General features: G+C 58.8%; 1 protein-coding gene across 1 annotated transcript; it reads left to right on the top strand.

Annotated features, from left to right (window-relative positions):
• The first annotated feature begins 220 nt into the window (after positions 1–220).
• Positions 221–3,974, top strand: SPON2 (spondin 2). Its single transcript, XM_032593051.1, has 5 exons — positions 221–495; positions 749–972; positions 1,103–1,294; positions 1,698–1,872; positions 3,264–3,974. The coding sequence occupies exons 1-5, from the start codon at positions 273–275 to the stop codon at positions 3,446–3,448; spliced, it is 999 nt and encodes a 332-aa protein (XP_032448942.1). The 5' UTR covers positions 221–272; the 3' UTR covers positions 3,449–3,974.
• The last annotated feature ends 8,869 nt before the right edge of the window (positions 3,975–12,843 follow it).

A 12,843-nucleotide genomic window follows, 5' to 3' on the forward strand; every position in this document is an offset into this window, starting at 1 on the left:
GGATCCCCGCGGCTGCAGAGCGGGCTGCTGGCGCAACCCAGCCCGGGCTCCAAACCTGCCAGGCGCCCGGCCTCCCGTAGGGGCGCCCGGAATCCGCCTGTAACCGGACACAGCTGCTTTCGGGGATGGGGTCTGAGCCTGAGCCCGAGCCGAGCCCGGGGTGGGGCAGCGGGCAGGGATACTGGGGGGGGGGGGGGGCGCTGCACTCCGGAGGTCCCTGCTCCCGGGACCAGCGGGACCGGCGTGCCGGGTTCTCCCTCCGCTCCTAGGTCATGGGAGCCCCAAGTCAGGCCACCACCTGGGGCAGGGCCCTCTGGGCTCTCCTCCTGGCCACACTGGGGTCCGCGGCGAGCCAGCCGCTGGGGGCGGAGTCTGTCTGCACAGCCCGACCGCTGGCCAAGTACAGCCTCACCTTCACGGGCAAGTGGAGCCAGACGGCCTTCCCCAAGCAGTACCCCCTGTTCCGGCCCCCCGCACAGTGGTCGTCCCTGCTGGGTAAGCGCAGCCCCCGCCGCCCGTTCCTGCCTGTCCAGCAGCGGCCCCCCTCCTGGAGGGGCCGGTCACACGACAGCTACACCACACTTCGCAGCTGGGGGGGGGGGGGACGCTCCCATCCCATTGCCTTCAGCGCCGGGCCGACTGCTGGACGGCGGGGCCCAGGGGGGGCGGCAGGGGGGGCGGCCGGAGTGGCCCCTGCGCGGTGCCCCGGTGGCCCGGCGTCGGCTCACCCCGCCGGCCGCACGCGCAGGGGCGGCGCACAGCTCGGACTACAGCATGTGGAGAAAGAACCAGTACGTGAGCGACGGGCTGAGGGACTTCGCCGAGCGGGGCGAGGCCTGGGCGCTGATGCGGGAGCTGGAGGCGGCGGGAGAGAAGCTGCAGAGCGTGCACGAGGTGTTCTCGGCGCCCGCCGTGCCCAGCGGCACCGGGCACACGTCCGCCGAGCTGGAGGCCCACGCCAGGCACTCGCTGGTGAGCCGGCGGCCGCGGGGAAGGGGGGGGGGGGGCTCGCTGAGCGCCCGCCCCGCCCCCCAGGGTGTCCTTCGTGGCGGTGGGGGCTCGCTGAGCGCCCGCCCCGCCCCCCCCCACCCCGCCCCTGCAGGTTTCCTTCGTGGTCCGAATCGTGCCCAGCCCCGACTGGTTCGTGGGCGTGGACAGTCTGGACCTGTGTGACGGGGACCGCTGGAGGGAGCAGGTCGAGGTCGACCTGTACCCCTACGACGCTGGCACGGACAGCGGCTTCACCTTCTCCTCCCCCAACTTCGCCACCATCCCGCAGGACACGGTGACGGAGGTGAGGAGGTGAGGGACGGGACGAGAGCCCTGCTGGCCCTGGACACCCCCCCCACCCCCACTAGAAGACGGCCCGTCTGCAGGGGGCCCGCAGGTCGGGGAGGAGGGCCCAACCCTTCCTGGTTGATTCCCAGCCTACGGCCTCCCACCCCCCTCCCCCCCTCCACACAGCCTGCGGCCTCGCACCCCCAGAGCCTGTGCCCCGCCCCCGGTCCACGCAGCCTGCGCCACCCCTCGGAGCCTACGCAGCCTGAGGCCACGCGCCCCGCCCCCAGGAGCTAGCGGCCTTCGGAGGGGGCGGGGTTTCCTGACCCCGCCCCACCCGAAGCTCCAGAGCCTGGGCCCGCCCACTGCAAGCGTGTGCTGCGGGTTCTCCTGTGCTGAGACCCCTGCTCTCCCCACAGATAACCTCCTCCTCTCCCAGCCACCCGGCAAACTCCTTCTACTACCCCCGGCTGAAGTCCCTGCCCCCCATCGCCAGAGTGACCCTGGTGCGACTCCGGCAGAACCCCAGGACCTTCGTGCTGCCCCCCCCAGGCCCGCTGGGCGGGGGCAATGAGATCACGGACAGCCTCTCAGGTGAGCCTGCAGGTGCCCGGCCGGCACGCCCGTGATCCCGGGTGCGAGTGCTCCGACTCCGGGGGGGCCCTGACGTCCCACTGGCTGCACAGGGCGGAAGCACCATTCAGGTGTGCGGGTCACGCAGGGACCGTGACCAGGCAGCCGCCAATATGGAGCCCCATGCGTGAGGCCCTTAGGTCTCAGCTGCAGAATAACCCTTAATGGCGAGTGGCCACCGGGTACAAACAGCAAAGGGTCCTAAGGGGCTAGAAACTGCCCAAGAGTCACCATCTGTGACTCGGCAGCGACAACACCTCAACACGAGCTACTTCCCAAGGCCACGCCGGTCACCCGCACGCAACCCCTCAGGGCCGGTAATCCAGGGACTAGGCCCCGCTGTGTGCCCAGCGCACAGGACACACCCCGGAAGTCCCAACTTGAGATGAGGCGGCAGGATGGAGAAAGGTGCTGAATTGGAAGCCGGGCTCCTGGGGGTGATGTGCCCTTAGCCAGGTGGGGCCAGGCCACCCATGGGGTGCACAGGGGTGCAGGGGGTGGAGTCAGACCAGGTCACTGCTCAGATGGGCTTAGGGTGCCCCATTCTGAGTCATATGAGCCACTGTCTGTGAGCAAACTCAAACACCAGGGTTTGAGCACTCAGTGTAGGACGACGTGGGTCCCAGGGGTTCCGTGCATCGAGCACAAGATGACGTGGTTCTGGGGGCTCAGAGTGTCCAGTACGAGATTACAGGGGGTCAGAGCATTCAGTACAAGATGACAGATGGGGTTCTGGGGGTTCTGCGCATTTGGTGCAGGACAGTGGGGGTTCTGAGAGATTTGGGACTTAGTTGATTCAAACTCTAGACTGAAGATTTAACACTTGCACAACATTTGCAAGGGAAAGCCTTGGACACTCGTGACCGAGACCCCTGTCAGTGGTGTGCCTGTGTGTGGCCCATGTCACAGCTGACAGGGCAGGACATTCCACTAAATGGATCTCTCTGCGCCCTCCCTGGCGAAGGGGATGGTGTGGGTGGTGAAGGGGAGCCCCCACCGTGGTCGCCTTCTGAAAGCCAGCACCGCGGGCAGCGGAGACCCCGGCCAGCCTGTGCTGCCTTCAGAACATCTCTCAACACGGGGTCCCCCCTGCCCCCAGGGGCCAGAGTTGGCCTCCCAGAGTCCCGGACAGTGGACGCAGAAATGCTCCCTCGAGGCATCTTAGTGGTTTTCCCTGGGTGGTGCGATCGGTGGGTTTGTAACCTGCTCTAAACCACGTCGATAAAATCGAGCACCCCTCACGACTCTGAAGGTGGGAGCTGGTCTTGTGCACCGAGCACACGCCCAGGGGTCCCCTTCTGCCACAAGGCACCTCGCACGCATGCTCACGGCCTCTCCTGTGCTCGGTCCAGGTCCAGAAACGCCGCTGGACTGCGAAGTCTCCTTGTGGTCGTCCTGGGGGCTGTGTGGGGGTCCCTGCGGGAAGCTGGGGGCCAAGAGCAGGACTCGCTACGTCCGCGTGCAGCCTGCCAACCACGGGACGCCCTGCCCCGAGCTGGAGGAGGAGGCGGAGTGTGTCCCCGACAACTGCGTCTGAGACCAGAGCCCCGGGCCCCTCGACCCCACGTGGTGGCCCAGCCTGGTTGTGCAGCGGGCCAGGCGGGGCTTCGTCCACCACCCCTCTGAGCTCCACCGCTGACACACGTGCCTCGGGCTGCTGGAGCAGGACTGCGGGAGAGGCGCCTCCTTTCCGCAAGCTTTCCTCTCGGGCGCCCGGTCCTGAGGTCCCCTCTCGTGGGTGAGTCTCTGCTGTAAACCGTGTCCTGCCCTGTTCACCATAGTTCAAGGCCATCTTGCTCGCAGACGACTTGTACATGGTGCCCGCTGGGCCACCTGCAGGAGAGCCACGCACCCCAGGCCCAGAGCCCCAAGCCACACGTGCATGACATACCTCGGACCTGCCCTCCCAGGCGCCCACACCCCTGCCTGCCCCTCTCAGCCAGGCTGCCTCGGCAGGCCACGCAGGTCAGGTGCATAAAGGAGAGCAGGCGCTGACCCCTCACCTTGGCGTTGTCGTATGACCGATCTCCCTGCACTTGAATAAAGACTGTTTCATGACCGCAGGGGCCCTCGTCTCACATTTCCGGGAAGGGCCCTGGGAAGGGCACCGTGAGCAGGTACGGGCCATGCTCCCGCCCCCAGAGTAGGGCCCCCCCACTCCCCGAGACTTCACAAGGGCAGCACTGTGTGCCCCTGCCGGCAGCTTGTCCCTGCCCCGGACACTCACCACCAAGGCCCATGGCCTCCCGGAGATGCCCTCAGGGCTCACTGGGCACCCTCCTGAACCCTTGACTGAGGTCGCACGTCCCAACCTCATCCTACTGGCATGGATCCTCGGTGGGTCCCTGAGCCCTGGGGCTGGGCTAGTCCCTCAAGGAACAGCCAGGAGATGGGGAAGGCCGGCTCTCCATTCCTTGGGACCGGAACATTTTTCCTCTTGCTTGGACACAGGCGGAATCGGATCCAATAACCACCCACCTCCTCTCTTCTTCCCCCCTCCTGTCTATCCATCACTCTCCCTCCCTTCCTCCTACCTCCTGCCCACACCCCCCTCCTCCCCCTCCCTTCCCACCATCCTGTCTGTCCATCGCCCTCCCCCCTCCTCCCCCCTCCCCCCTCCCGTCCACCTCCCTCCCCTCCTCCCACCTCCCCACTCTTGTCCACTGCCCCCTCAATGCTCCTGCCAGTTCTTGGTCACTACACTTCCATGTAGAAACCCTTCTCACCTCTGTCTCTCCATTTTATCAAGATCACACCTTCTGGCTGTCGGCCACCTCCCCTGTCCACTCTGTCTCAGTGGCAGTCTTGGACCCCCACATGCCCAGACCTCCCGCTGACGAGCCACCCACACCCCATAGAAGTACCTAGTGTGGGACACCACACCCAGCCTTGCACTCACTCGGTGCCAACCCTGTAAACACTCTCCTCTTGTCCCCTACTCGGTCACGCTTGGTAGCCGAGGTCTCTCTCCCATCCCGAGGGTGTTTCTCGTGGCCTCCACTTCCTCACTGAGACCTCCTGCTCCTGTGTGCCCTGTGTAGCCACATGCCTAGAAAGGATTCTCCCCGTTTCCTGTTCCCAGCGTTCCTTCCGCATGGGAGACCCCCTCCGCTGCTGGCGTGGGCTCCATGTCTACCGTGCTGTGGCACCCGGGGTCCATGCTCCATGCTCTCTGTCCTTGCCCTTTAACTGACAGGAGGTCTGATGGCCCCCCCAGCCCCTCCCCCCCCCCGGCCGGCAATGCCCCGTCCCCTTCTCTCTGATGGCTGTCCTCTACTCCCTGACACCCCTGTCTGTGAGCTTGACCCCAGACTCCTCCACCCTCTACTGTTGCTTCCCTCCTTGGACCCATCCTTCTCTCCAGAACAGATTTAGATCCAAACGGTCACCTTGACCCTTGACCTAGGGGAGGAAGCAGTGAAAGCAGTTGCCCGTGACCCATTTCTCCCCCAGCGGGGTGTAGATTCTCAGCCAATACCTCAGACGCTTGCTGATGCCTCAGTGTCCTGCTGAATAGACTGGGGGCATCCGCTAAGAGGGGAGACTTGCCTGTGAAATGTTCTCAGCAGACGTTCTCCGTGGACCTCTGGACACGTGATCTTGGGGCACAACCGAGATACTTCATGATCCAGCGCTTTCCAGGGGTGGGGTACCAGCCTGCGCGCCCCACCGAGAGCCCGGGAAGGACCTGGACCGCGCAAGGAGGTCCGACCTTCTGGGGGCTGCGCCGGAGCCGCTCACGTGCTCGGCTCCCTGCGTCTCAGCCGAGCGTCTGCCCTTGGGCAGGAGCTGGCACTAGGGCTCCCTGAAATAGGCTGCGGTAGAGGGCAGGCCCACGGTGGCAGCCCGCACAGCTCGGGCACACAGCACAGATGGCCAATACCTGCTGGATGAACGAAGAACTCAATTCACTTTGTCTGTTTGACAAGAGTCCCGATACTGAGCACCTAAAAATACTAGAGCAAATGGGACACCTCTTAGATGTAGGCGACACGTGTGCATAACGGGCTGACGAGGTGGTGGAAAGCAGGGGGTCTCTCGGAGGCTGAGGTAAGGAGTGGCAGGAGCCAGGCCGCACCTGGGACAACGCGGCTGGCCCTCTGCCCCTTTAGGCCGGGGCGTCGGAGGCTCTCCCGGTCACCTGCCCAGAGCAGGCACGAGCAAACAGGCAACCTCACGAGGGCACAGCCTCCTTTGCACTTGACTGCTGACGGAGAAGAAAAAAGTTACCTCTGACAATTCCTAAATATAAGCCCAAACTCACACCGGCATGAGGTCTGAGATTTCAGTGGAAATCTGAAAAACCCACAATCACAAGTTTTGCTTCAAGAGTCCTGGCCTTGGGGACACCCTGGGGCACTCGGAAGGCGGCAGCATAAATCTTCCCTGGACGCCTCACTGTGGACTCAGGACTCAGAGAATTCCCACAGTAACATGAACTCACAGTCAAAACTCACCAATCACCTGAGAAAAACCAGCATGACCCCTAAATCAGAGGAAACCGCAAACTACAAAATCAGAACCACAAAGCCGTTGATGGGATTATCATGAACGGGACGTGATTAAGCATGCTGACCGTGTTCTCCAGACCCGCACTCAAAACTCAAAAGTATACCGTAGACCCGAGCACCTCGCACGATTACAGACTTAAGCCTGCAACGGTGGACTGAACGCTGCAGCTAAATGACAAAGCCACGTGCCATTTGCAGGAGGCGGAAGGCCCCGCCGGGACACTAAAGGGGGGCAGACGCTGCTAGAGTTCCCCGTGGCGCCCTGGGGCGGGGGGCTGGCCGGGGCCCCTGGGGTGATGCGTGTCGTTCTTTGGGGTCCGAACATCTGCTGCCCCGAGATGCTCCAGATTCTCGCGCACAAGTCAGCATGGAGAAGCCTCTGCAGAAGCCCCCTGCCGGCACACCGCGGACAGCCACCCCGGGGACTCGAGGCGGGCAGATGACGGAAAATAAGCCGGTAAATAAATCCTACGTTAGAAGGTGCCTGTGCAAGGAGGCCGTGGCCCAGAAAGAACACTGCTGCTGGTGGTGGGGTGCCCTTCCAGGAAGGTGTTCAGAGGCGCCCTCACTCACGAGCCCCCCTCTGAGCAGAGCCCTGACGCAGGAGGAAGGCTCGCGGTGTCCCGAGCAGGGACTACAGGCCACGGCCCTGCTGTGTCGGGGAGGCAGCCGGGAGGCATGTGTGGCCCGCACGGGGAGTGGCAGTCCCGCAGGAGGGCCCGGTCGGCCGGGCAGCGGGTGACTTCTGCTCCTCGTGAGGTGAAGAGAGGAGGGAGCATCCATCGCGGGAGGGCTCTGAGCAGAAAATAGCTCATCGGCGTACGTTGCGTGGGGTCGTCCGGTTGTTCCGAGAGCAGCGCGTAGGGGCAGGGGCAGGATAAGGAAGAGTGAGAGACCGCCGCACTAACCCTGAGGAGAGCGAGGCCGGGGCCGCAGGGACGTGGTCAAAGTGGTAAGAGGGGGATGAAGTCCAGGTTCATTTTGATGTAAAGGCAGCAGATGCTCAGCAGACAGCACCTAATGGTGCTCCCGGGACTGTCCACGTGGACCCCTTCGTGGCCCGTGGTCCTGCTGGGTCAGCCCAGGGAGGGGAGGGGCCGAGGGAGGGAGGGTCCTCTGCTGAGGCTCCTGTGGCGTCTGCACTGCTGTCTCGTGCCGGAAGATGAGGTGGCCGGAAGCGTGCACTCTGGGCTCCCAGGGGACGGCTGGCGCGGGGCCCCGGGGAGTCAGGGCGCAGAGCCCGCACGTCCAGGAGAGGGGAGGACCACGAGAACGGTCCACTGTGCTCGGCAACCACAGGCCGGCGATGGGGCTGGGGCTGAGCACTCAAGAGGGTAAGGCCCTGAGAAGGGCCAGGAGGGGTCTTCCCGCAGAGAGGGTGGGCTGAGAACTGAAGTCCAACTCAGCTCCGTGTCTGCCCAGACACTCCGGGGCGGGGGGGGGGGGGGGTTGTCCTCCCACACATACTACTGCACCCTGGCCGCACCCTGAATCCCCCGTGACCTCCATCTGAGACACGGCTCCCCCTCCCTCCTCCCGCTGCCACAAAGAAGCAAACGAAACAATCAAACAATCGAAACAATCGAACTGGTCCTGGGACCAAGAGGAGCTGGCCAAGGGAGGGCGTGAAGAGCTGGGAAAGGCAGGGCCCGGGGCAGAGTCAGGAGACAGCCGGCCGCCCCGGAAGTGCAGAACGGAAGTGCAGAGCGGGCCCTCAAGTTCAGCGCGTCCCTCCTCCCTCCGCATGAGGGAGCACAGAAGCAGATCTCTCTGCAGGAAGCTTCCCAGCTCCCCGGAGGGTCTCAGGCCTCCCACAAATCAAATCAAGCCGTGAGGGCAACACTTTTCACTATTGAAAACAGAAAAAAGGCCCCAAGGGGCCCATTCGCCCAAGGTCCTAGATCATGAAAGTGCCAGAAACGGCCAAGAGAAATGACCCACCAGCGAGGGATGATTAGGCACAAACATCCATCTGGAAAAAAGCCCAGCGCGGGACACAGGTGCAAGAGCTACTCCAGGCACGAAAGATCTCGCGAGCTGGGGGTGCGGCCCCAGACGTCACCCAGCGTGCAGCACACAGTCAAAGAGACGGAAAATTGCAAAAAGATACGGAAGATACAACGAGAGGCTCTAAATGTTTTACATGAGACGCTCTGAAGGATGTAACAGGGATTCTGGAGAAGAGATCGTGGTCAAAGAGAAAGTCAGGCAAAAGTTTCAGAAGTCACTAAAAAAGTGTCTTCAGAGCCAGAAAGCACAATATATCCCCAAAGGGACAAACGAAAGCAGCCCAAGTTCGTGTCACACGAAACCGCTGAGCCCCAGATGCAGGCCCAGCACGAGAGGACGGTGCACCTGGAAAGAAGCATCTGGTAGAAATGACAGAAACTTCTGAACAGCAGCAAAGGGAGTCAGAAGGCAGTCAAATAATACTTGCAGCCTGTTGAGAGAAACACGAAAGAGGAACCCCAGAGTTGGGAGCTCAACACCCCCTTGAAGGATGAAGGCTTTTGTGCGTCCTCAAATTAACAAGACGTGGGATCCCAAGGGAACAGCGCTGAAGGGGCCTCCCCGATGCTTCCCCACAGAAGTATCTCCCGCCCCTCTGAGGCCGCGTGGGCGCGGTGCCGTCCGGAGGACACGTGCCCTGGACCTCGTGCCCTCGCGTCAAAGGACTAGTGTTGTCCTGCCCGGGGCACAGGCACCACGAGACAAGGGAGGATGGCAGCGTGGCACAGGCTGCAGGGGAGAAGGCTGGGATGGGAAACTGTGGCTAATTGTGGCCATTTTCAGCTCTTAGCACAGTAGCAGCTACCTATACCCACCCCCAACTGAGACGGGCAAACAGACCGTGTCCTTGAAATACTGGGGACTTGTTCTCTGATGGCTGACAGCTGCTTCTAATAACAGAGAGGCAGACACAGAGGCGGGGACCACTGTTGACGCCCCCGCCCCCTACCCCCCGTGTCGCAAGACCCTCCCGTCCAGCCGAGGAACTTTCAGGGGATGTAAAAGGTGAGCACCCATGTCTCCCAAGTCCCCTTTTATTTTTCACTTTTTCCTGTTTGGGGAGCTAAATATTAAAGGTAAGTACATTCAAAAGCAAATGCACGTATAAGGGAAATTAGGAAGTTACCCTGCATGTCCAGGGAAAGTCTCAAAAAGACCCAGGAAGACCTCAAGTTACCCTCAGGCTGGTCCTCAGCACAGAGACGGCCTACAGCAATCCAAGTAAAAACGTAAATCTTGGCGAAGGGGGAGATCTGATTTCAGAGTTACCACATTATCAGATGCAAATGTCCAGTGTTCAACTAAAAATCCCAAGGCATACAAAGATGCAGGAAAGCATGGCCCATTCAAAGGAAAAAAGTAAATCAACGAGAACTGCCTCTTGATAAAGGTGTGACAGCAGATACGGTAGACACAGACTTTAAAAAAACGACTTTAAAGTTGCTCAGAGAACTAGGTAGGACCTCCTCCTTATCCGTAATTACTTAAATGTAAGTGGGTTAAAATCTCCGGTTAAAAGACAGAGACTGGAAGAATGGATAAAAACACAAGATCCAAACACAGGTTGTCTACAGGAGACTCACTTGAGATCCAACGGCACAAACAGGTTGAAAGTAAAAGAAAGGAAAACACAGTCCAGGCAAATGGTCACCGAAGGAGAGCAGGGAAATACCAGACAAAACAGACTTAAATTCAAAATGGTTACAAGAGACAAAGGACGGTGCATGTTGATGAAATCCCGACACAAGAAAACATAACGATTACAAACACGTACACACCTAACGACAGACCATCAAAATATATGGAGCGAAAACTGACGGAACGGAGGGAGAAATAGACAGTCCGGCAGTGGTGGTGACCTGAACCCCCCACTGTCACTGGTGGATAAACAACAGACCGAAGAGGAGTCCGGGAAAGAGGACGCAACCCAAGCCGCCAGCCAGACGCAACAGACACACAGAGCCCGCCCAGCCACGAGCGCACATGTTCTCCTCACACGCACACGGCCGTCTTCCAGGACAGACTGTGTGTCAGAGTGCGTGGTGAATCTCAGTAGGTTTTAAAAGATGTGTCTTCGGGGCGCCTGGGTGGCGCAGTCGGTTAAGCGTCCGACTTCAGCCAGGTCACGATCTCGCGGTCCGTGAGTTCGAGCCCCGCGTCAGGCTCTGGGCTGATGGCTCGGAGCCTGGAGCCTGTTTCCGATTCTGTGTCTCCCTCTCTCTCTGCCCCTCCCCCGTTCATGCTCTGTCTCTCTCTGTCCCCAAAAAAAAAAAAAAACGTTGGAAAAAAAAAAAAAAAAAAAGATGTGTCTTCTGTGACTGCAACAGGATGGAGTTAGGAGTCCATAAGAAGGAAAACGGGAACATTCACAAATTTGTGGAAATTAAGTAATAACACTCTTAAATCAATTGATCAAAGAAGAAATCACAAGAAAATTAGAAAATACTTAGGAACAAGTGAAGATGAAAACACAACAAAACAAAACTTAGGGAAGACAGTGGAGGTGATGCTGAAGTTAGGGGAGATGTACAGCTACAAACACACTTAAAACAGAGAAGATTTCAAATCAGGAACCGAAGTTTACTACCTAATGGACTAGGAGGAGAAGAGCAGACTACACCCAAAGCCATCAGAAGGAAGGAAATAATAAAGGTGAGAGCGTACATAAACAAAACAGACAATGGAAAAACAACAGGGAAAATCCATGAAACCAAAAGCTGCCTCTTTGACAAGACCAACAAAGTTGACAAACCTCTGGCTATATACATGGACTGAGAGACAAAGAGAGAAGTCTCAGATTACCAAAACCAGAAACGAAGCAGGAACATTATTACCGATTCTACAGAAATAAGAAGGATGGTAAGAAAGTATTGTGGACAGTCGTCCACCAACAAATCAGATCCCTTTAGATGAAACGGACAAATTCCTGGAAACACAGAACCTGCTGAGACTAAGTCACAGGGACACAGGAGGTCTGAATAGACCTACGGCTGGTATGGAGACTGAATCACTAATCAAAAATCTCCCAGCAGAGGAAAGCCCAGGACCTGTCGGCTTCGCAGGTGAATTCTGTCAAATATTTAAAGAAGAATTAACACCAGTCCTTCCCAAACTTTTCCAAAAAAATTTGGAACACTTTCCAACTCATCCTACGAGGCCAGAATTACCCTGTTACCAAAGCCAGACAGGAACACTGTGAGAAAACTACAGACCAACATCCCTTATGAACATTGATGCAAAATCCTCAACAAAATACAAGCAAACAGAATTCGGCAATATATGGAAAGGACTTCACACCATGACCAAGTGGGATTTATTCCTGGGACGGGAGGAGGGTCAACATGTGAAAATTGATCAGTGTTGATACGTCACCTCAACAGAGTGGAGGGGGTAACCACGTGATCATCTCAGCTGATGTAGACAAAGCATTTGACGAGAGTCCATGATAAAAACACTCAGAAAACTAGGAATAGAAGTAAACTGTCCCACATCATTGGGGCCATATATCAAAACCCACAGGAAGCATCCTGCTCATGGTGAGAGTTAAAGCTTTTCCTCTAAGATCAGGAATAAGGTAGGGATGCCTGCTTTTACCGCTTCCGTTCAACACGGTCCCGGGAGCTCCGGTCAGAGCAGTTAGGCAAGAAGAAAGCCGTCATCCACACTGGGAAGGCAGAAGTGAAGTCACCTGTCGTATAATTTTCTATGTGCGAGTCCCAAAGATGACACACACGCACAACGTTCAGGAGTAAGTATGACTGCAGCAAACGGGCGGGACGCAGAGTCAACACGCAAAAATCAGCTGCGTTTCTGCACGTGAACAATGGACGATCTGAAAGGAAATCACAGAAGCAGTTTCATTTACAGTAGCATCAAAGGGAAGAACGTGCCTGGGAATTACCTCAGCCCCGGCAGTGAAGCACTCACACGGTGAAGGCTACGAAGGGTGCGGCGAGAGGATTCAAGAAGACAAGTGAGGGGGCGCCTGGGTGGCTCAGTCGGTTGAGCGTCCGACTTCGGCTCAGGTCACGATCTCACGGTCCGTGAGTTCAAGCCCAGTGTCGGGCTCTGTGCCGACAGCTCGGAGCCTGGAGCCTGCTTCGGATTCTGCGTCTCCCTCTCTCTGCCCCTTCCCTGCTCATGCTCTGTCTCTCAAAGATGAATAAACATTAAAAAAAAAAAAAAAAAGCCTCACCATGCAGACGAGGCCCCACAGCGGCAGTGTGGGGCCCAGAATCCAGAACCCAGAGGCGCCCGTCCCAGCGGCCCTGGGAGATTCATGTGCGTGTGGGGTGTGTGCTGTGCCGAGTCAATCCTACACCCGGCATGTAGGTCGCTCTGAGCCATGCAACCTTGTTTCTAGTGAATTATTGGGAGAAAAATGGCTGGCTGAGAGGAAGGGGGGCCCAAG

Source organism: Lynx canadensis, chromosome B1, assembly GCF_007474595.2.
Source record: "Lynx canadensis isolate LIC74 chromosome B1, mLynCan4.pri.v2, whole genome shotgun sequence".
NCBI lineage: Eukaryota > Metazoa > Chordata > Mammalia > Carnivora > Felidae > Lynx > Lynx canadensis.